General features: G+C 39.4%; 1 protein-coding gene and 1 pseudogene across 1 annotated transcript in view; one reads left to right on the forward strand and one right to left on the reverse strand.

The window, feature by feature from the left end:
- The window catches only part of LOC138054068 (tyrosine-protein kinase BTK-like), a 164773-nt gene that overhangs the window by 49480 nt on the left and 90140 nt on the right, over positions 1 to 25153 (reverse strand). Inside the window, exons 9-11 of the mRNA XM_068900578.1 lie at positions 23988 to 24042; positions 20479 to 20546; positions 2185 to 2309 (exon numbers count right to left, since the gene is read on the reverse strand). Coding sequence (XP_068756679.1) covers positions 2185 to 2309; positions 20479 to 20546; positions 23988 to 24042 — 248 coding nt within the window. The remainder of the gene's footprint in view (positions 1 to 2184; positions 2310 to 20478; positions 20547 to 23987; positions 24043 to 25153) is intronic.
- On the forward strand, positions 6662 to 7461 carry LOC138051066 (uncharacterized; annotated as a pseudogene).

Genomic DNA, 25153 nt, shown 5'->3' on the forward strand with positions numbered 1-25153 from the left:
AGGGACTTGCGAGCTAAGCTCGTGAAGAAAGTTATGCTCTTTGAAAATGCCTATCAATTCAAAAACCATTTCTTAATACTGCCGGATCTGCACACTATTTTCTTTTACTATGGTCGGAAACTGATCTATACGTTTCTTCGCAGCTGATACCACTGTGTCTACACAACCAAAACGCTCCTGGAGCGCACTCCATGCGTCCTCGTATTTATCTGAACCTGGCATGAATTTCGCTAGACATGATTTTGCACTTCCATCCACAGAATCTAACAGAAATTTAAGTTTCTCTGTTGCATCATACACTTCCTTTTTATCCACTTCAACATTAAATGCTGCTTTGAATTTTGAGTACTCTAGTGGATTTCCACTGAACTTCTGCACGTTTGGTTTAACGATTTTCACAAAGCCTGGCAGCATTTTCTCAAACAACTGATCTATCTGTGACGTTTGCACGCTAGGGTCTCCTGTGGCAGAGGTTTTTAACACAGCTTCACCTTTAGCAATAAAAGATTCACATGTCTCTTTTTTACGGGGCTCACTAGAAACTTCTGTTACGACCCCTGCTTTGGTGGATTTAACTTCCTCCATGTGAGGTTTTTCAACAACATTGTTTTCAGTAATTTCCAGGTCTAAGCGCGAGACCCGATCGTTTACACTGTCTGAAGGTAATTCATTTAACTCTTCATCAATATCACCTTTATTTGACATACCTTCTTCCTGGGCGATAGCATCTTCGAACTCATATTCCAATCTTGATTCTTCAGCTTTCTTTTGAAGTTCCAAGAGCTTTGCACGCTTCTGTAGACACTCGATCTCATTTGCGAACGTTTGCTTGGCTATTTTTAGTTCCAGTGCTAACTTCTCAGCTCGCAATTTGTTTCTCAAAACGGAACGTTTACTTGAAGTAGTAGACTCACTTGGCGTGAACAGTCGAGGTGTTTTGCCTTCTTCTCTGTTTAAGGCACTCATCTTGGCACGACTTGAATGACTTGTCCACAATATTGAACCAGGCGGTTCGATGATAAATTTTATACACAGTTACACGCAGTTTCACGGCTGTCTTACAGCTTGACTCAGCGATTTTCCACGTGATTTCACAATCTCTTCGGCTCGGTGGACCAAATGTCGATGCTGGGCGACGATAAAACTCTGCTGGTTCGTTTCGTACAACTTTATTCTCCGATTCACATTCAGAACGTTCAACAACATCGCTTTCTCACGCACATTTTTTACAAAACTCAATTCATCTCTTTTACACGTGCGGACGAGGTCCCTAGCAACTCGCTGACGTCATTGGTATCATAGCAACGCAACCGGAAATGAAAGTTCAGGAAGCAGGAGGCGCACTACTTATTCGAGATGTTATTGATCAACTGTCAGTTGAGCCTAGATGTATTTGGCAGGGAAGACTAAACAGTGATTGGTGCGTTTCGATCCGTCTGTAGGTCAAAGGTCTGTACGTGTGTCGTAGAATACGTTGGGCGGTACTGTGAGAGTAAATCACCGGTGTTGTTTGTCTGTTGATGTCGTTGATGAGTCATTTGTAGGGTGACTCCTGACTTAAAACCATTTACGATTTTAACTAAGAACTAGAAAGCAGACTGAATTAAAGTTTAAACCGATTTTAACTTGATTCAACATTGTGTTGATGGCATTAGATGCCGAAGCGAGAAAAAAGGACAACGAGCTGTGGTTCTCGAAAGGCTCACTTTCTCGAAGAAAATTTGGTTCGCATGCATACAAAACAGTTCAAGGACATGCAAAGCATTGACATTGTGAAGAACGAGAATTTAGCAAAGCCAGCAGCGTTTCGAAGCATGAAAGGGTTTATTCCTTTTCAGAGTTCCGAGAATATTCTAAGTGAATATAAAATCTTGAAAGACATTTCAAAAAACTCGCTCGGAACGTAAGCCGTATATAGCGATAAGCATACAAAAGGAAACACAAAATGTTTCGATGACTGTGGTTATCAAACTTTGGATTAGATCAACGTTTCTCTAAACTCATTGGTATCTGAGAAGTTACTACAGAAGAAGAATGGTAGGGTGCAAGTAAAGCAAATGGTCAACACTGACATTCGCTTGCAATGAGAACATAACTAAGCTTTATTGCGATCTTCACAGTACTATATATATATATATATATCGCGGAGAATAAACTTCATGCACCTTTATGACAAACGCTTACCTCCACTGTTGAGCTGATGATAATTGATGAGCTCAGAGATTGTAGGACATCTGTGTCTTTCAGAGATATAAAACTGTTGGTTCTCATCTTTCATGATAAGGTAATGACAAACTCGATCACCACATCTTAAAACAAATGACTTCATCAATACATAATGAATATTATACATGTTTTATAACATAACGTGCGTGCTAGTCCAATCCAAATCCTAGTAAGCGCCTATTGTGCAAGTTTTTTTTACTGGGTTACCAGTATGGCAATCCCAGTCGAAAAATGGGTGAATTTTAATTTCTTTTTTTTTTCTTCTTTTCTGTGTCGGGAAAAGTGTCTTTGTGCGTAGAGTCTTCCGCGTGTATTTTGGTAGGATTTCAGGGGGTAGTAGAAAGGCATAGATTTCTCTGGTTTGACACAGTAGAATATTTCATTAACCTGCAATGGCGTCGAAGATTGAAACGCAAATGGCGTTTTGGAGGATATTTAAACAAAATGTACTCTTATGGAGCTAAAGAATGGAACGTAAATGGGACAAACAAGACAGGCGGTGAAAAAAATATCTAGCATCTTAAAAGCGACGAGCAATGGACTTCGACATCTATCTGTCCCTCGTCGAGGCGTAATCAAAGTGAGCTGTAGTTCTGAAGTTCTGATATTGTAAGCCGTTTTTACTCAAACAACCTACAATATTCAGGTTGCGAAAACGCGAGTACACTCTGTTTGACAGAGTGTGACCCCCCCTTTGAAAAATCCTGGCTACGCCCATGACTGAAATCAAATGGAAAATTCACTAGCAACTTATGGGCTTAACAAAGACAGAGAAGGAATTGAACAACTTGGATCTGTGATGTCTGTTGTCTGGCTTATTGGTATTTGTTTGTAACCAATTCTGCACAGTCTTCCGGTAACAATTGGAAATTTCACTAATTCTTGTTAGTCAAAAATTATTTGGAAGAAAGCTTGTTGCCCATTCTTTGCTTGATAATTCAAGTAAAGGGTTTTTCAGTAAAGGGTTTGATGCTGAACACCGGTGGAAAATTCATTTAGTTGCGTTTTTGACACGGAGTGTAATTTGACACGATTGAATTTCTTGTTTCTACACACGTAATGAAATAGGAAGGGTTTTTGCCTCAATAGCAAATATGTTGTTTGTTTCAAATAATATTTCACTGTAAAAGGTGGCCTTTATGAATTCATCATGTTGTGTACTATGCGAGCTCAACTGGATAGTTTTTTTTCATGGCAATAGTAAAGCATTTTCGTATCAAATAAGATAAGCGTCTTTCTGTTGTGTTAACTTAATTAAATGTAAATATACCATGTTATTCTTGTCTGCCGTAAACTTGATTTCCACTCTCAAAATTACCTCCAGAACCTACTTTTTGCTTAGAATAAGCTTTTAGAATGATGTTCTTGTCTTCTGTAGTGATACTTGATGATTCGAGAACATTTAACATAAAACTTCCTGTGTTAAGAAATTTGCATACGTGCGTTGAAATGTGATACGCAAGGAGACAGAATTTTATTTCTCTGACAAATGATTTTGTCCTTGTAATGTAAGATGATATTTATTTGGGAAGCCAACAATATTTCTTTAACTTCCCAGTTAATCCAATTTATTGCTACGACTTGTTAGTGCGAAGATTGTTTACATGAAACTCGCGCTTTTTGCGAATTTTGAGTGTCATGAAATTACACCATTTGCGTGACAATATATCCCTTTACTGTAACCCAAAAACATTCACATAGTAACAAACTTCATATTTATTAGTTGATTTGCGGTTGATTTGCGATAGTTCGAAAGTCTGTTTTTGTATGTTATTTTTTTTCGGAATCCTTTATCTGAGAAGAAACGAGTGAGTTTTGTTATATTTAAAGTGAATTTATTACCAAAGCTCAAAAAAAGCTAAAAGACTCAAAATGGGACAGGATATTACAAAATAATTAAAGGTGTGAACGTGTGGGCCAAAGGGCCTCTGCTGGCGCGACATGTGGGTGACCCTCATGGTTTTAATGACCCCCCACTTGAAAAAATTAAGTGGAACCCTGCAGTTCAATACTACCCAATTCAGTGCCTTCTGTTTTTGTGTGACACGTACCACAGGCAACCCAGTGTACGCTTTTCTGGAGCGTCTTGTTCTTTATTAAAAACTAGATCATTGTATAATACAATTCTAGAGTTTTGATTGGCTTAGCCACCATGGTATATTTAACAATTATCCTGCGAAATCGCGCGAAATATCGCCTGACGAGGCCGTAGGCGATATTCCGCAAGATTGAGAAGGATAATTGTTTTAATATTCAACACATTTATGACAAAGAACAATTTTCTACATTTATTGGAAAAAAAAAAACCTGGAAAAATGACCATTTTCCTCCGCGACACAAAATTGCGTATATCGCAGGATATTTGTTGAGTACGCACGACGAATATTAAGCGCGCTATGACCATATTTTGACATTGTCACAATGTGTTGAATAATAAGAGCTATTATACCATGCTCTACAAATATCAGTAACTGCAAGCATCAGTTCTGTTGTTTTTACAGAATAAAGCAAAGAAGATTTACGCATAATTTATGGACGTTTTTTAATAAAACAATTATTTCTCTCGCTGTTGTTGGATATAAAATGATTATAGCCAACTCGGCTCTACGTGCCTCGTTGACTATCTATCATCTCATATCCAAAATGCACTCTTGGAATAATTGTTAGTTGTGATTCATCAAATATTTTTGTTAGCACGCCATTGGACCTAACGCGTCACGTGACCGAATATGCCCCAACTAAAACTGGGGAATACCCGACGATAATCCCCGATTTCAAAATCCAAATCAAGGCATCAAAAATTCTAGTGCCAAGATGGGAGAACAGTTTGCCTTTTTGAAAGACGAAGAAAGAAACATGTTGGTCGATAAAGCGGTGCCAGAAAACATTAAAAATTTTACGCTGTAAATGCTTTTGACGGTAAGCATTTCGTAAACGTTTTGTCTAATTTTAAAGAATCTGACCCACCCAATTAACATTGCGCGCCTTTGTTGTTGTTGTTATCCGGGAATTTGGTGCGTCCACTTCCATAAATGGGCAAGTATCGCTTCCCAAATTCTGGGAAGTAACAAATGTTTTAAAGATCCTCGTGGGACAATATTCTGTGAAATTAAACGTATTTCGATCAGAAAAACTGCAGACTCTCTTGCTATTTCGAGCGCATTTCTATGAAGCGTGCAGATGCATTTGTTGTAAATTCAAGAGAAAAATACAGTTTACTCGCGTGTTACCTGGTTGTTTGAACTTTTAACTCGACCTTTATAAGCAAGCAATTTATATTGATTTGATACCCAAGCAGTTGGGAATGGAAACAACAAGGCGAGACAGTTTAATTCGCTTCTTGCGCGGTACTTTGTAAATAATGCGCCACACACAAACACTAATTCTCATTCCCAGGGTACTCTCTCTTCCTCATAGATACCACGTGACAAACACTTGGCTCTCATATACAAATAAGGCCAGGCATATCGTCGTTGCTGACAAAGTGTGGCGAAATCCCACAAAAAAATAGGAACTGAAATAGGCCCTTTGCAGCCAGAGGTCACGTTCCTGGATACCACTTAGCAACGCCAAACTGGAGAGCAAGCTATCCAGTAAACAAAAACTCGATAGGGTCAAGCCAGCGTGATTCTGAAGAAACGTTCTTCGAGATCATTGGGTATAATTTACTTCCTCTTCTACGATTACTGTATGATCCACTTTTAAAATTCAGTCTAGACTATTTTTTTTAGTAAAGTGAATTCAAAGCTGTTTTGGTTTTAAAGTTGGCACTCTGATACCGGTGCTGTTACTCAACAACATGGCGACGTCGCAAGGTATGTATTCAGAAGACTCCTTATAATATCATTTCAAGTCTCGTATTTGACTAAAACAAAAACGGTTGAAAGCGGAGGAAGCCTAGATCCTCGTTATCAATCTAACTGAGAGCTAAGCCATTTTTTCGAGAATAAATCTACTATTTTTATTTACCGTCTATCTTTCCATGGAGTAAGCCCTGTAATTAAAGGAAACTACCTTCAAGGAGGGGCCTCGATTTTAACGATATTTTGTCAGACTCATTTCGCTGTTAGTGCTGAGTCAGCTGAGTCCGAGTTTGAAGTTGTTGAAGTTGGTGTAGTTGAAGACATCACAGAGACTAGCGAGTCTGGGACACATTCACTGGAATCTAGCAACGTTTTATCCAAGGAATTTAACAGTACCGCGTCCAAAGAAACTCAATCAGACAAACATGGCGACAAATGTAAAGAGGAGAAGGAGGAGCAAATCAAAATACTCCAAGAAACAGTTGGTGCCCTCATAATTGAGATTCAGATGCGAGAGTTCTCTATCAAAAGGTTTCAGAACGACAATGACAGCATTTCTTTTTACACTGGATTTGCCAACTATGACCACATTAATGGTCTGCTTTGAGTTTGTTGCCAATAAAGCACAGAATATGAGCTATGAAAAATATGACGGAAAACTATTTAACACCTCACCTCTTCATTCTCCTGGTGCTGCCATGTCATTATCTTTGTTACATGATATTTTTCTTGTGCTTGTTCGATTACGACCGGGACTCTTAGAAAGAGACCTCGCTGATGTATTTGTTATATTTGAGAGCACTGTCTCACGCATTCGTAAAAGTTGGATACGCCTGTTACGTTTAGAACTAGAGCCTCGTAAGGAACAGATAGTAGATTTCATGCCAGCTATTTTCAAGGCAAAATACCCTGATGTAGTGGTCCTTATTGACTGTACCGAAATTAAGATGGAATCACTATCTGCATTGGATAAGCAGTCTGCTTGTTATTCATATTATAATTCAAGCACCACTATGAAAGGTCTTGAAGGAATTACACCATCAGGGGTCTGTTCATTTGTCAGTGATTTGTACACTGGATCAATTTCTGACGAAGAAATTATAATTCAATCTGGTTTCCTTGACAAACCTTCAGAGGGGGATGGAGTCATGGCAGACAAGGGATTTTTAATTCAGGATGAGCTGGCTGCCAGACGAGCATATCTTGTAATACCTCCGTTAATGAAAAACAAACCACACTTCTCTGAGGAGAAGAACTCCGTATTCAGGCAGAACGATGTATGAAGAGGATAAAGAACTACCGTATCTTTAATAGGGCATTCCCTATTAGCATGACTGAAAGTGCAAGTGACATTTTTGTTGTAATTTGCGCTTCCTTCCGCCACGAGGAAAGTGACAATGACCCTCTGAACTGCAGCAACCATAGTTGTTAGAATTGCATCAGTAAAATTGTGCACATTTGAACATTTAATAAAATTATGCCATTATGCTTTGCAGTAACTTGCAAGACTTTCCTTTCCATGTTAAGTAAATTAAGACGTGCAGGGGTGTTCTGTTTCAATTTTTTAGAGCTACTTTACTCCAAGTACAACCGTTAATAAGAAGCTTCTAGTTGAAATGATAACAAAGTTAGCTAATTTCATTGATTGAAGCAATCATATCGGTTATAATGCCCTTTAGCCAAGATTACATGACATTGTTATGACTGCTTTACTGAAATATTATTGACTTACAATAGCCTCTTTTTTTTTACAATGGACAGCATGTAGTCCATTGAATTGCTATTACAATAAATAGACTTATCCAGTAAATATGTTTTTAAAGTACTTTGTTCCAAGATTTTACTATATGCTTCTCTAAGATAAAACGGAGACAGCATACATTTGCTAGCTGAGGTAGTGCAATGTTGTCAAAACAACTTTCTAGTTTTGGCAGCTAGTCACTTCAGAATAATTTGCTAAAACGCAAGCTTTCTTTCTATATTTTAGTGCCATCTTTCACTACGAAGTCAGTCCATGTCTTCGAGCAGCAAAACATCTGCTGATGTACTTGGAAATGGTACTGGTGATTTAAGGGAAACATCACCTTCCACCAATTTGCAAATTCCCTTTCTTATAAGAGAAGCTTTGAGCGTTTCTCCTTCATGTAGTGCGATGAGCTTAACTTCAATTAGCCCATCTGGAGTAGATTCCAGAGGGTCATGGACTAAACCATCTGGCCTTGCTCCCAGAAACTCATGGGTTGCTCTTATGATGAATCCACTTTTTTCACAGTTACTTGATGACCATCTTCCTGCATTTCAGCGATGTATTCACTGATAATCTCTGGCTCTTAGTCAAGACCTTCCTTCATAAAAGAAGTCTGGAATGGTTAATTATAATGTAATATCACTTGTAGGGCTATAACTGGAGATGTTGCAACTCGTTTAAATTTTGATGCTGTAATCCTAGACTTTCTTGCTTCATTCCATTTTAAGTTACTTTGTTCGTTTAATGATTGGTCTCTAGTTTCTCTTTCAATCAACTTAATTTAATCATCGTTCAAAGCCATTTTTTTCCCTTAATTCTAGAGCAACGCTCTTTCAGTTCCTGCAAACTAATGGGGTGGACCTTTGGTGCCGAAATTATGCCTTCAGTTTCACTAGAACATTTACATCAGCCATGGTCATGCCTCACGCCTTCAAGCTGTTCCTGTGTGTTTTTTCTTGGTAGAATGTGTAACAATCCAATATCTTGTCCTTCACTTGCCAGGTTCGCAAGTTTACATCTCAATTTGTAGAGTTCTGTTCTATCTAAGTAAAGATGTAAGAGCCCTACGTCAAAGAAACTGAGTTTCTTTGACGTAGGGCTCTCACATCTTGTGCAAGCTGTATTTTTTGCATTATGTTTACAGAATTCTTCTAAGAAGAACAGCATAGAAGAAACACGATTACAATGCATGACCCTCAATACCCAAAGGGCAGCCACACTTTGCACAAAGAATCTTGCCATTTCTCAATGTAAGAAAGGTAGTGTATGAAGTTGACTTCTTCATATATGGTAAAATCGTTCCTCTGAGATGATACAATCCATCTTTTCCAAGGTTGTGTTTTTCCAACTAAACAACATGACCGGATTTAAAGAAATTATATCCTTTTATTGAGGGTTTGAAGGTAGACGTTCCTCTTCCTAACACCTTTTGGACCATAAACGTCCATACCATATTATAGTCCACATTGGAACCTCTTCCAGGTCATCGTTTTATCCTTCTGTAGGAAAGTCATTGGAGGAATTGGGGCTGATATTCTCACATAGTCCAAGGCGGGCTTTCTGTTTTGTCACGTTTATTCATCCATCTGGGTCAACTACTTTACATTATAATTTCAAATAATCCTTGACCCTAAAAAAGGGTGTTTATAAAGGTTATGTTAACATTAGAATATTGTTTGACAGAAACTCATCGAACTTCATCTTCATACCTTTGAATAAGCACTGCCTTTTTCCTTGTTGTTCGACCTCCTCTGCACTGTAGCCAGCGTCTTAACAACAGTTGCATTCTTCTGGAGATTCCTTCGGAAGTTTTGCCCCATGAATGTCGTCTCCTGTTAGACAAACAGAACTCGAAGTTCTTCCGCTCGCGTCTGAAGATTCTGCCATTTTGATTGTCCTTCCAATATGGACCCGCGCTATAATTGGTACGCGGTAAAGCAAAACACCACGTGATTTTGAAAAAGAGCTATAAACATACCTTTTCTTCCAGAATTATATATTCAGGGGCCCTGAAAATGGCGACTGAAGTAATGTGGGCGCGCAATGTAAAGTGGGTGAGTCAGGTTATTTAACTTGAAACAATGTTGAAATTATAAACTTTTTTTCCCTTTCAAATGTTGTGTTTTTTTCCCCCAAAACATATCCTTTTGACTGACGCAAATTCTATTCGAAATAAATTTAAAAACGTGCGGATCTTGGAAGCCAACTGAAAACTTTGACGTGATTGATATACACAGACCAGGAGATCCGGCGTGTTGCAAAAAATATGTCAAGGATAATAAACACAGCCTCCATTTTGCATGAAAAGCTCGTATGTTTGTCCTTGGAAATTATCTGTTCCTCGAAGCTCAATGTTTTCCTCGAGCTCCGCCCTCGGAAAACTGTTCGCCTCTCGGAACAGATAACGGTCCGCAGACAAATATCCGAGCATATTTTCGCCGAAATCGAGGCTATTGTTTGTATATGCGCACAGACGTGAGTATGCAACATGACGTGTGCAGTTTCATTTTACATCCAAAGTTTTCGTCGAGTTTTGCGAGTTCCCTTGTAGTTGACAGTGGAAGTAAATGGAAGAACCCAGGGAGGACAAGCCAACTTTTCTCCCGGCATTTACTTTTTAGCAAGCAGGAAGGCAACCGGGGCTGTGGGCAACGAAAACGGAGCAAAACAGACCCGTTTTACACAAAGATTTTCACAAAATTGTATTTGAAAGGCCCAGAACAAATTAATTTAAAAATCGAAACAATCAGAAAAGCGCGAGAAATATTAAACCCGAATTTCATTTTAAAAATACAGCTACACTGAAACATGCTCAAAAACATCAATTACGCATTAGCTATAAACTAAGCGGTATTACCGGATTTCCTTTCTGAATTTAGCTTAGTACAGTGAGAAAAAAACAGACAAACAAACAAAAAAAATAATAACTGCTGGTTTCCTAGAGCCCGTCTTCAGCAACTGCACTGTGCATGGCGATGTGAACTCGGCATCGGCATCATTCTCAACAATCCAAACCCTTTGCTTACTTGGGCATTTTGACTTTGTTTGCCTACATTTTCATCGAGTGCTTTGACTTTGCTTGCCAATGTTTTCTCTAACTGAAGAAGCGAATCCTTCGTTTTCAATATTTAGAAAAACGAGATGAATCGTCCTCGGTCAATAATCGCTCAACTTCGTCAACTTAGTAAACTTACTTGCGGCGCGTTTTTAACCTAGCCAATAGGATCGGTTGCTTTCCGTCACCTTGGGTTGTGAGAACTTTGTAGTCAATATCAAGTAAAACATGTTTCATCGCCCAAGTTATTGTTGCTATGTTATAAAAGATTTGGTTCACGTTTTTAGGTGTGTGTTTATCGAGTTATAGATGCACTTGGAAATTTTAGAGAGCACTCAAGAAGCTAGAGTTGCTCGAGACGCTTACGCTTCTCTCGTGCTCTCCAAACCTCCCGCGCACATCCATAACTCGATAAACGCACGCTAAGCATGAACGAATTCTGAAGAGCGTGTCCGCGTAAGAACCCACTACTTAAATTTTGGTGGAAAATGGATTGCCCTCATTTTTTCTACACAAGTCAAGCAACATATGCAATGAACGAAAATGGCCTTTATTTTGCCGGATTTGCTTTCTTTATTTTTGACAAAGTTTTTGTATAGGCAAATCGAAAACCACACAAAACCGGAAATTGAAACCCCAAATTTTGGTGGTTACGCGATGTATGCTAAACACTCGCACATTTAACAAAACAACCTATTTTTTTCAGAATTACTAGCTCATCTTAAACACAAGCAAAGTTATGATTTTTTTTTCCCGAACCCTCTTAAAAACGTCTTAAGCATTTTTGCAAACATAGCCTCCAAACAAACAATTTATTTCAAAAGTGGGACCTCTACATGAATGATGACTGTTATCAGCGTAATGTAATGTACTACTACTAATAATAATGATAATAACAATAATAATAATAATAATAATAATAATAATAATAATAATAATAATAATGACTGTTTATTCACAAATCCATAGGAAAGTGAAAAGGAGATAAAGGAGGTTATCCCTATCTAGTTTATCTCCTGATAATATTATTAATTAATTACATTTAGTAATTATTTACAACTGTTTAAAATACTAACTAGAAAAATACATAATACATCACACAATAAAAGAACTTAATGTTGACTAGAAAAATGTGCAAGTTGACATCTCAGTCTGTTGTTTAAAATGTTCAAATTTTCCGCTTCAGCAATGTCCTTCGGCAGACTATTCCACTTATCGATTATGCATATAAAAAAAGAATGTGTAGAACTATTTAAAGTTGCGGATGCAAACTTAAGTTTAAAACGGTGATTAGCTCTTAACGGACGAAAATCATGTGCAAACGTAAAAATGTCTTATAACACTCGATAAGCGACGAAAATCATCTTCTTTGTTTAAGTGTTGGCCACTTAAGGAGCTTTAGAAGTTCTTCGTAGGGCATGTCTTGCCCAATATTTCCAAGGACACATTTGGATGCCCTGCGTTGTACTCTCTCCAAGGTGTTTGAGTCTTTTTTAAGATGCGGACACAAAACTGGAGAGCAGTAATCGAGAATCGGACGTACTAGGCTCTTATACAGTTTCGAAAAGAACTCAGGGTTTTTAGCACCCACCGTTTGTCTTATGAATCCATGCACACATTTGCGCATTTGTTGGCTTGCATACTCCATGACAAGTTAAAAGTAATATAGATTCCGAGATCCTTAACTTTAAATACAGCTTTCAACCGGTTACCACATAGATGATATTGAGGACTTGAATAATCATTCTTTTTAAAAATGCGCATTGCTTCACATTTATCAGTGTTAAATTTCAGCTGCCAATCATTGCTCCAAGATTCCAGGCGAGTAAGATCTTTCTCCTAAGAGAAAACCAAAAAGCGATAACTCGCCTAAAAAGCTTCGGATCGAACTGAGAAGCAAGATGATAATAGAAAAGACAACAAGACATTGACGTGAGTCATTTTTTTGCAAAAATAGCAAAATTTGGGCTAAAATGCCGATTACCGTTTTCCCCATACAAACTTTCATAAAACACAACACCTCCATATGCTGCAAGGCGAGAGTCACGTTTCGCGGAATCAAACTCGGTCGTTATGTAATTGTAGATGTCGGCTGTAAACATGTCACGTTTCACTCGCTGAACGTTCGTATAAAGATTAAAAGAGTTATAATTACTCGCATCGTGAGCTTGGGCTGCCTGTGCATTAATCTACTATTTTGTGTAGAAATGACGAATCTCGTGACTTAACTGAAATGAGTTTTAATTTTTGTCAGCGAATGGTTTAATGTTACCTGATTATATCTATTCAGTTTCGACGTTTGGAGAACTTATTTTACACCAAAAAATCGAGAAATCTTTGAAATCTTGCCTTGCTTTTGCATCATGCATTTTTGGTTGACGCAAGCGTTGATTAAAGATCTCGTATACACTATTTCCCACGAAATGAGATCCGTGATAGTTACATTGATAGCTATTAACACCAATTCTTTTCCTTTTCTTGGTGTTATAGGTTTCTTATAATTTGTAAGGAATCATCGTCAAGGCCGGTAGTCAGTTAACCGGTGTATGGTATAAACAGTTGTGGTAATGTCAACACCATTAATTTTGTTCGTTTGATCGTTCATGAGTCTCACGAAATACATAGTTGGTAAGAAATGAGGCAGGAAGGCTTATGGAGAGATGTTTAGCTTAACTGATATCCGAAATTGAAAAATAAAAACAATCTTGGAATAAAATGGGTGCATTATGGTTCATTTCACCGCAACATCATTGTAACTTTAAATAATCACCGTGGAAGTTTGCCGGTGTTTCAGTAATAGATGTATTTCTTTGTGTCTCCAAAAAACAAAAACAAAAAATTGAACCGGGTTTAACCAAAATGACCACTTTTGTATGTTTCCTTTGCACATTGGAAGTTGCATTAAGTACGTTTACAAATGTAAAAGCTTTGAAGAAGCATAAACGTGCTTCTACATAGCGAACAAGGTTCTTTTACTGAAACTGTTGTCACTCGTAACGCATTCATAAAGGAATGCCCGATCAGTTCAAAACTTCGCGTCCAAGTTGTAAAAGAGTTTTACAAATTAAAATTAAATCAGTTGAGAAACACTTCTCCTAGGTAAAACAACAACGACAAAAAAACAGTTTCTCTTCAGTGAACATGAAAAACAACTTTTTGCTTTCACATGATTGTAGTTCGGCATCGCATCTGCAGAGTGGAGTTACATAATTTTCAAAATAACCATTACCCACAGATATTGCGGGGACATTCTGCAAACACGGAGGGATGTTAGTTCAGTGACGTACTAACCACTGGAACTCTCGTAGATTGCTAAAAGCAAAATCGAAGTAAAAACATTTTCTGCGACTGATGTGATCAGTTTAGTTTGGTTAGAGCTCAAGAAGGAGTTACATTCTTGAACAAAATAGGACAACTTCTGCGCCAAGTCCTTCTTCCTGTCTTTCGAGTTGAACGCTAAATCAAAGTGAAGCAAAATATTTTGAGCATTGTGACATTACACTTTTGCAGTTTGTCTTCCTTGACGCATTTGCACAAGTCTGTAGTATCGTAACAGATGGGATGCTGCAGGCTGAGCTCTGAGGCAATATCTGCAAGGAGCTTCTCTCTTTCTTCTTCCTCCTCCTCTGCGTAGGCATCCTTAAGATCAATGTTCTCGTTACTACGCCTCCTTCGCTCTGCGGCAAGGCGGGGAAATAATCTCTTAACCTGGTTTTTGGTTAGCCATTCCTCTCTTCTGAAAAGTCGACTATTGCTGTCATCTTTTGCGTTTCGCATATCTGAAGCTACTTGCGTCGGATCAGCTTTATCTCCTGTTTTTTCTCCAATACCAAACTTTGCTATAGATATTCCTTCACTTTGACAGAAAATCTAGCTGCCCATCGCCGAGGACTTTGCAGAGCCCACCCGAGTGGATCCTGGATCCTGGATCCTGCACTCTTACTTGCTGTTGCTGTACTGCTGTCAGCACCAGCATACTTCTTTACCCGGTCAACAGTAGAGAATTTCTGAGCCCATTCTCTTCTAAGCTTGTCAAAGGTGGACTCCGTTTTCAGGGTTCCTGGAGTGTGGTCTCCAACATCTAAGTGAGGTTCGAGATCGCCGAATTCTTTGAAGATCATCTGACATCCAGATCCAGGACACGGAAAAAATTCCTTCCTTTTCGGCACCTCTCGCACGTGCCGACTTATATAAACGAGTATCCTTGAAAGGGAAAAAGTCCTTCTCAACCACCAAGTCAGTAGAGCTTTGATCCCTTTTAAATATGCCATCAAAGGGAATTGATTTTTCCGGGCCAATTCCATATGATTTCCAGACGCGTACTCCACTTGTTTCATACGCAAAGTTGTGATAACTGCTGAATCCCACAACACTTCGAACATCGAGCGTCTTTTTGCTGACGTCAGTGAGGCAGACTAATACTGAAGTACCCTTAACATAGCGTTCCAAAAGTGCGCTACGCATATCATCTGCAAATAAAATGTCACGTCCTTCGTTGCAGTATGTGCTTTTCATGGGACACAGATTACGGTCAAAGACATCTTTACCGTGTTGTGGCTCAGAATAGTCGTACCTCAGGATACGGACACCAATTTGACTCCAATATCTGTAACTGCAGTGATAAGGGAGTTGTTGCGAAAACACCCTTTCTGGGTTTTCGGTCTTGATTGCCTTAAGGAGATTCTCAAGGAGAGAACAAACGGCAAACCAATCTTGCTGCCATGAGCCGGAGAGATGAGCATACGATTTCAGCTTCAGACTTCCAGAACTGGCATTGAATGAAATAACTGTGGAAATATGCTAGCTCAGTCCCCTTCTGCCATACCAGTCACATTGCCTTTCTCAATACTTCAACTGTAAAAAATTCATGGCCCAGTCCATAACTATGAAATGCCGAACTTGAACCCTCCATTTTCAAGACGTCCTGTTTGGCTTCGTCCTGATTGATTGAGCGAAGTATATGTGCTTTCCACTGTCGTAAATCTGATCGTGCCTGCACAAAATCTTCTGGATGTTCTTGATTATACGGATTCCACGACGAACCTCGGATTTCTGCCTCCACTTCGTCCAAGACTGCTTTCAAAGTCTGGCACAGGTCACAGCTTTCAATATGCTGATGACTACACACGGCCTGGATTTCTGGGTCACAACCATCACCTAGGGCAAACTTTCTGCAGTGGTCGGCACAAGTTGACTTATCTGGCTTGCAGTGGACAGGATAATCTGTCTTCAGGTACTGCTTTGAGTCTCTCGACCTTCTTTTGGCATTGTTACACCACTGCTTATTTCCTCCCCCTTTCTCTAAGTCGTCGATGATTTTCGCTACAGTCTGAAAACCGGCAGCACCATCAGCAGCTACGTTGTCAAGCCCTTGAAGAGACTTACGCTGGGAGGCTTCCCGCACTTCTAAGATTTTGAATGAGGTTGATCGGCTCAAGGGCTCGAATTGCTCTTCTTTGCAAAATTCAAAATACTGGTTGATCTTGGTAGACCTTGCTACGGTTTGCACGACATTAGGCATTTGAATTTTCTCGCCACTATCACGTACGTTTGAGGATTTTATTGCCATATGCGACATTGCACGAAATGGTCCGCCTTTTCCATATCAAGACGTACAAGGTGTTTTTCCTCTGACACTGGTACTGTGCCAGGGCCATGGATCTTTGCGTGTGAGCAGGCCTGCATTATTTGCCAGTTTGAAAGTTTTCCATAAGGTAAATGGATTTCCTGTAGGGTTTTTGCTGGGTATCGAAAAGCATATAGGCTGAGAATTTGTTGTTTTAAGTTCTTTGATCTAGCATTTTTATACGCGGTCATCAACATCACCAGATCGTCACGGGCTGGGCGATCGATTCTTACTTCCTTTGAAAATTCTAGAGATTCGAATTAGCTTGTCACCACTTTACATGCAAGGAGGCAATATTCGCTCGCTTTTTCTATGATCTTCTTTTTTTCGGCCTCCTTTGCTTCATCCCAGAGGGTCTTCAGTTGAAAAGGAAGAGGCTCCCGTGAAACTCCTGGCCTAAGGAGGGCAATTTCATTAATCTCTGGGTTATAGGTATTAAGTGCATTGGAGTTTCCTGATGTGCTCAAGGGAGTCTCTGGAATCCAGGGAGATTCGCCTTGACTGCCCAGTGATGTTGATGTTTCTCGGAATGGCGTGGACCCTAATACTTGATTGATAGTTGTCATGGCAGCATGCTTCCACAACCTGTAAGGAAAGTTAAAGTAATTCACGATCCATTCTGAGGCATCTTATAAGTATCGTAATTTTCAGTTGATTTGAAAACAAACCGCTCGGACACCGTTTCTCGTACAGAAGCTGACTCGGGCTGGGTTTCTTTCCCTGGCCGCATCCACTTTGCTTCGCTAGTCACTCGTTCGTTGTTTTTCTTACAGCATGTGATACAAATAGCCAAATAAAATAACTAAAAAAAGGTCAAATAAATTATACAAATTGTGCGCATAATATTCACTTCTGGTGATCTGTTGTGGCATCCCCCGGGCATCCCAAATCAACATATAGCCTGCGAAACGGCTTTTCAAAACGAACTATAGATGAAAAAGACGCCGAAAAAGTCTACATTTTCAAAAATACTGTAGCCAAAACGGGGTTACCATGGAAAAGATGTTTTAATTTACTTTACAGGAAGACGTCAAAAGTGTTGACTATGTAAAAATTAAGAAAAATGGCGTGGTTTTAAATTCTCTATCTCTTTGCATCTTTTTTACTTTGCAAGGTCATGGTATCCCCCATCATAAGAACATTTGAATCGAAAAGAGGGCAATCTGGGCTAGACCTTTATTTAACCCCCGAAAGCCACTCTAAAATGAAGATAATAACATCTCTTGAAATACAACCAAAAAAGATACCTTGACGGCTAAAATTAGTGGCGTTTCCTCTTGAAAACGCTAAAGGGAGACTTACTCCCCGAGCATCCCAAAGCTTTTCAAATGGGAGTACCCCCTTTCCCTAAAATAATTCGCGGGACCAAATAACCATTATTTGACATTATTGCCTGGAAGGGGAAAGAAAGGGGCTGTGAAGCTTCGTCTGGTTGTATCCTCTTTTTAATAGCAACTATAGCATTGAAACTATATTTTGTACTTACGAGATCCTACAGCTGCGTTTTCACCAAACAAACTGAAGATTTCCCTTGTCAGTCTTAAACCGATGACATCCCTTCCTCCCACGGCAGTAGATTTTCCTTTATGATCAGTGTACGGACATGATCTTGGTGGTCGCCAAAACTTCCCTAAAGAATGCCAATGTCTTGGACAAATAGACCTTATCCCTATCTGAGATTCGGTAACCGAGAATAGACCGCCCCTCGCTAAGGTATGATCCGTTTCGGTCACACTTTCCGCAGACAGATGACAGTTGAGGAGGTGCCCTCCAATATCGCCATTACAGTCTCTCAAAAAAAAACAGCGTCTCAAGGCCTCGACTTGCCCCACAATCACCGACAGCGAGGGAAAGAACACAATTTGGACGACATTTTGATAACGTGAAAACAATTCACAGGATCTTTTGTTTTTTGATAATTACGCTAATTTGATTATGGTAACTTACAGAAAATGCTAAAAAGGGAGACAGAATTACACATTCGTTGAATTAAATTCTTAGGTTGTTTTGTTTTAATATCCAGAAATTAGTTTCAAATATCGCAAATTACTATTAAAGTTGGACGTGCAAGATACACCAGGAGAGAAAACATTATTTAAAGTCCAATAAACTCAATTTTCAATCAGCTTTAAAAAGTCCTCTCAATAGCAATTTCTAAATATTTTTGATTGTGTGAATCTCTGTTTTTTCGACAATGAAGGCAGTAATGCTCGCTTCGGCAATGTAACGCGGCATCTCTTTGATGAAGAAAATAGTAGAAAAAAACAAAAGCAACCGAGCAAAATAAAAAGAAAAGACGTAATTTTTTAAATACCGTTTTTATATCAAGAGAAAACAATATTTTTCTGTTTGCTTCAACCAGGAACGCGTGGTGCGTGATGCGTGACCGCAAAGGTGACGTATGATCAGGGCTAGAAATCAAAAGCAAGGCAAGGTTCCGAAGATTTTTCGATTTTTGGTGTAAAATAAGTCTAATTGAGTTCTCCAATCGTTGAAACTCAATAAATCTAATCAGGTAACACCAAACCATTCGCTCACAAAACGTACAGCTCATTTCAGTTGAGGGATTCGTCATTTTTACGCAAAATGTTGAATTTTCAGTTACCTGCTCGAAATTTTTGCGCTTCAAAATTACGAGTGCCCACAACTTTCAATACAAATGTTTGTAGCGTAGCCTTAGTACAATACGCTAATAACAGTCATCATTCATGTAGAGGTCCCACTTTAAAAAAAAAAATCTGTTTGTTTGGAGGCTATGTTGGCAAAAATGCTAAAGACGTTTTTAAGAGGGTTCGGGGAAAAAAATCATAACTGTGCTTGTGTTTAAGATAAGCGAGTAGTTTTTACTTGTGGAAAGAAGAGAAAATTATCTAGTAATTCTGAAAATATTAGATTGTTTTGTTAAATGTCTTTAGCATGCATCGCGTAACCACCAAAATTTGGGGTTTCAATTTTCGGTTTTGTGTGTTTTTCGACTTGCCTATACAAAAATTCGTCAAAAAATAAAGAAAGCGAATCTGGCGAAATACAGGCCATTCTTCGTTCATTGCATATGTTGCTTGACTTGTGTAGAAAAAATGAGGGCAATTCCTTTTCCACCAAAAATTTGAGTGGTCGGTTCTTTCACGGACACGCTCTTAATTATTAAATTTTAGACCCCGGGTATTGCGTTTCTAGCTTTCTCATTGGCTCACTCAGTCTCGGCTATCAGCTCATATACCGTATGCCCTAATATGGAAACTGATTTCGTCAAGTGTTGCCAAGCTGGAAACTTATTGTGTTTAATTTCTAAGTGAAATGTAATAAAGCAATTATTCCATTCCCGCTTGATGGAAATCAGACTGGTTATAGCCAACTCAGCGCTACGCGCCTCGTTAGTTATTTACCATCACATATCCAACACGCGCTAGCATCACATATCCAACACGCGCTCATGAAATAATTGTTAAATAATACATAAAAGCCTATATTACACCATGTCTTCAGTCTCTACAAGACAATATGAGCTATCCCCCAGGTTTCCATCATTACAGAATCAATTGAGATGCGCTGGCCAGTCATATTTATTTATTTTTTATTTAGAGAGATAGATAGTTTATGAAGAATATTTACCTAAGTAGCTTACTAAAGCTGAATTGCGTAAATTTACATAAGAAACAATTAGTGATTTTACAACGATTTTAGAAAAAAAAAAATCATGACAAAACTCTAAAATGGTACTAATAAAAAGCTACACAAAGTAAAGCTACCCCTTTGACATTGCTGGTATGAAAGTGTTCATGAACTTATCAGTGCGCGTGACCGAGTGAACGAAAAGGCGCTGTTTCTTTAGGTTATAGCGACGGACATAATTTGGCGGCCTTAAGTGTTGAAGTGCTTAGCTAGAGCAACCAAAACTACCAAACCAAAGTGCAGAATGGAAAAATTACGCAAACATTTCGTTGATAACCAGTTTTTGTGGACCCAGTGTGGGAGCGAAAAGAAATAAATTACGATTAATTAAGCAAAGTTCAGTACGTACAGAAGTGACAATGTATACGATGCATCTTTATTGCTTGAAGAACGTACCACAAAAGAACCATCTTTACCCTGAAAAAAAAAAAAAAAATCGGCAAAAAACAAATAGATTGTCCATTGATGTGTTGCTCAGCAACAAATAAGTACACCTTGATTAGAAGTACGTGAGAAGGCTCTCTCTGCATGACCGTGATACCTGTGACGTTGAGAAGAGTTTGCGTGTAGTTCCCAAACCAAACGCAAATAACCCACACGTTTTTAAAGGCAGAAGTAAATTTCACTTTCCCATCGGGCCAGTAAACGTCTATTTTTACTTTCTAATAGCAGAATTAATATTTTACTTGCCACACGCAATCGGACCTTAGATTTTTCCTGCACCGTTGATAATGTAACCCTTTGGGTGCTTCCCACGATACACAACGGTGTTTTGTCACCATAATAAACATCTTGTCGACCACAAAACCTTTACTACATCATTGAGGTTACTCCAAACCTTCACGGGTGCTCTTCATAAAAAAATTTGTACGCTCGCTGTTTTAAATAGCCTGCGAACGCTGACGTATTTCCGGCGGTCGTTTCTCTCCCCCAAAAAACCGAGCTGCAAAACCATTTCTGTGACGTAAAATTCTTAGCCAATCAGAATTAGGCTCATATGTCTCCAGATAACACGCAGGGAACACACAAAGTACTTGCGCGTTGTCCGCGTAAACACAAGTCAGATTTTAATGGCGCGCAATATGAAGGATATTGTAAAAGACTGAGAGATTTTCAGTATCTAAAAGTTATGTAGCCACTAGAAGGATGCGATCAAGTACGTTACGACCCAGAAGAAACGCGATTTTTCGTCAATTTACCAACACGATTTACCTACACGATTTGGAAAGTCCTTGCTTGTGGTGTTTTCGATCGTGCGGTGCTCCTCTGGGAACGATATTACGATTGTGATTTACCAATTCGTTTTGGATTGTTTACTAGAATATTCTACAGTAAGATGTCCTTTGGTCTCCTTTTTTCTGACTCTAAAAGAGACAATGCCTTCAAGTTAGCGCCTTGAGTTTTTTGCTTTAGGAAGGATGTTGATGTAAATATTTATACATTAAGCTCTCAATGAAACTTCCAAAGGCTTCTTTAACGACGCTTTGAGGTCTTGGTGATGCAAAAACGAGTGCTAGGATCGATGAAGGGCTAAGAATCCCCAACGCAATCCGGCTCATTCCTTTTCCGGGGCTTAAACGGCGCTCGGGCCGATTTTACTGGCCGCTTTCCTAGATATGTTCACCACGGCAAAACATTCGAGCAAGCGTCACCAAAACTCAGACATTTCTTCGCCTCCAGTGCGCTGCTTTAATCTTAAGCCGCTCTCTTAACTCGGAGAGCAATGTCACCGTCAAACTGTTTTTTAATTTAGTCCTCAAGCTCGTCCACTTTACGTACGCCTTTCTCGTATCGTATCGGTCGATAATAACATTTCGTGTGGCAGTTAGCCCATATAAATCGGCTCGAAGTATCAAAGAGATGTCCAAAACACTTTTACCCAATGTATTTATCTTCTCCTTTGCAACCAAGCATTTTGTCCGTCAAAGAATGCAACATTCGCTACTGCATTCTTTGGCGTTTCACTCATAGTCGGTTCGCTTGTAACAAAGACAAAACGAATTGCGCGAAGATCACCCGACTCTCTGTTCTCTCATGCAACGCGATTGGCCAAAACAAAAAACAAAACAAAAAACAAAAGTAGTTACTTCACAGAAATCGTTTTTGCAGCTCGGTTTCGCAGACGCTATTTTTCGGGGGAGAGACACGACCCCCGGAAATACGTCTGCGTTCGCATGCTATGTTTTAAAGGAAATTACCACAAACTAGATATCAATACAAAGGTTAATAAATGCAGAATTCGAACAAAATATAATCGTTTTATTTATCTGTTTGTGAAGACGAAGGAAGCCGGTAAACAGTAAAATGACCGAGCGCCATTCCGTTGAATTAATCGGGTATCAAACGTGATCGCTGATGAAATGTAACTGCAGAGTGTCAGTGCCAAAGCATCAATCTTTCAAAGTGTGTGAGCACTTTCCCGTATTCCCATTGGTTCTCTTTTTATAGGTCTGTCAAGTTAGACTATTAAAAAATTTCGAAACGTGTTGCGTTCCGAAGCCGCCACAAGGGAAGTATTTGGTTTGAGCAAAAATGCCGACACTCTTTTGTTCCTAATTGTTTATTGAACATTTCAGCCAAATTTCACGGAAATCCGTCAGTTCTACATACCCTATTAATTCATGGTAAGAGGATGCATGCCATCAAAATCGTAGTGCGAGTTTTCGCCTTCAAAAGAAATACAATCATGTCACGCCTTCTCTGAGAATTATGTCAAGAACGCGCTCACACTATGAGCCGCCAGCCACTGATATGATAGGACCCCGGAAGTTCACAGCAAGCAAAATGCGGGTGCTCCGCGGGAGCAAAGTGTTATCCTAGTTAGCTTCCTCACGCCTATTTTCCAGTGGCAACAACTGTGGGGAAAACCAAAGGTAAGAAAATTGCAAAGGCGACGGAAAATGAAACCGAGGAGCGAGATTACGGGGAAGCACTAGTGGCCGACATGAAACCAACCGGGTAGGTTTGGTGTGTTGTTAAGGCAACTAATTACCGGCAGAAAGATAATAACCTCGCTATTTCCACGAAAAGCAATTAATTTAACTGTAAACAATGGGAGACAACTTAGCCCGAGCGAGCTACTTCTCTTAGTACAATCTCAGTGCAATTAACTGAATACTTCTCTACGCTTATCTGACCACGGGCAAAGCACTGTCCTTTTCTTTGACGACACCTACTGAAGACTTCTTTCACAGTATCGCGCTCCCCGAAAACCAACTGTATACCTGATAGCAGAATGTCAAAATCACACACGAAAGGGGAAATCCCTTCACTTGGCACTCGGAAATCACAGACAGGGAACGAAGTCCCGAATCTCAACAACAACAACAACCGATTGTGTGACTTGAGAGCCGCTTATATAAGTATCCAAAGAGGGTCTAGAAGTTTCCAAAAGTATCTATTTACAGCTATTACAATAAACTCTATTCTTAAACTTACGAGGCACAAACTATTTTGAAACTGATGAGTCACAGTTCTAAGAAATTCTTGCAACAACAAAATGCGTGACGTTGACCTTCGTGAACGTTCCACATAATTCCGTTCTTTGTAACAGTGTTCAACTTGGCCTGTGCAATTTTTTTCTACTGCTCCAGGTAAAGATGCAGGGGAAGAGCTGACTGCCTTCTCCACATTTCTTGGGAAATCTACGAAGGTTGATCAAACCACGAACCTTATTGCTGTCCCAAGATTTTTCCTTTTTTTGTTGTTGAAAAGATCAGTTGTTTTATTCTTCTTGGGTCCTGGCTTAGCTTTTGTCGCTATCCAAGGACTTTTCTCTTTTCTTGAAAAAAAAAAAAATCGGCAAAAATAGACCGCGAAGATTTGGAGTAGCCTTAAATTACATATAAAAATATCCACCTTTTCCTTCAAGGCAGCCGTAGAAGTCTCTCGATTTAATTCTGGTTGGAACCAGCTGCAATATAGAAAGCTATCATTATGGAAGGTCCTTTTTAATATTCACCAAATGCTTTTCTTTCTTAGGATAAATCTCCTCACTTAAAACAAACATAGTTTTTGTTCTGAAAAGCCTCTAAACCCTTTCCCTCGTAAGAGCTGCCTTGTCTACTCTGTTTAACCCCATATGATTTTATCCGCAATGGGGAATCGGCCTGAGGTGAAAAAAGGTTAATGTGCCATCAAAATCAGCAAACCTAGTACTCATCTGACCTATGGCAGGAGTGCGTACCATGAGTACTCACAGCTGGTACCTTAACTGTCCAAATGGAGCGTGTTGGCAATTGTACTGAAAATATGTTAAGACATCGGTAATTGCTTGACATTCTCTGTCTTTGTTTTTCTTTTGACGCACGATTTTGGAGTTAATACACTTAAAACTTAAAAATGTGTATATCTATGAAACCGCTTTAAAAACCGCTATAAATTTCCCTGAAAACTCAGCCTCGTCAGGCATGTTCCGCCATCTTGGATTCAAGATACTCTGATACCCAGTGTATGATGCAGCAAGTGTCTTGACTAGTCCACAGACCTCATATAAGGCCTCACATCGGGTGTCTCACGCTCCTCCTTCGTCAAGTATTACTCTAGGAAGTTTTATATAATTTCATTCCTTCTTCGTGTTGATGAGAGATCCTTTCGCCAGTTGGTTGATTCTCACGCTCTCTGGTATTTGCCTTAACATGGCATCATTACCATACACTCCAGTCACGGACATTTTGAACTCTTCTCGTTCCTTCCCATGCTTTTCTACGCAATGTTTCCATAATGCTGATTTCTCGTCTCGATTCTCTAAGGCCCCCGCGTGCTCCGTGCCTCTTGTATAGGCATTTCTGGCTGCCTCAACAATGTGCCTGTTTTCGCATCCCTGGCACTCAATCTCGTACGTCACACTGTGTGCATTACATGGACCTTTCCCAGCTCGTTTACAAACCAGTCAGTCTTCTCTCCCACACCTTCGCTGTTTGAACGGATTGGACTTTTGTAGCACTTCCTTCAGTGTTGTACCTGTCTTCTCTTCCACCTTTATCTTATACCCCTGGTTTCTGATTTCACTCTGGTATTTTTTC

This window comes from Montipora capricornis, chromosome 6 (genome assembly GCF_036669925.1).
Source record: "Montipora capricornis isolate CH-2021 chromosome 6, ASM3666992v2, whole genome shotgun sequence".
NCBI classification, from domain to species: domain Eukaryota; kingdom Metazoa; phylum Cnidaria; class Anthozoa; order Scleractinia; family Acroporidae; genus Montipora; species Montipora capricornis.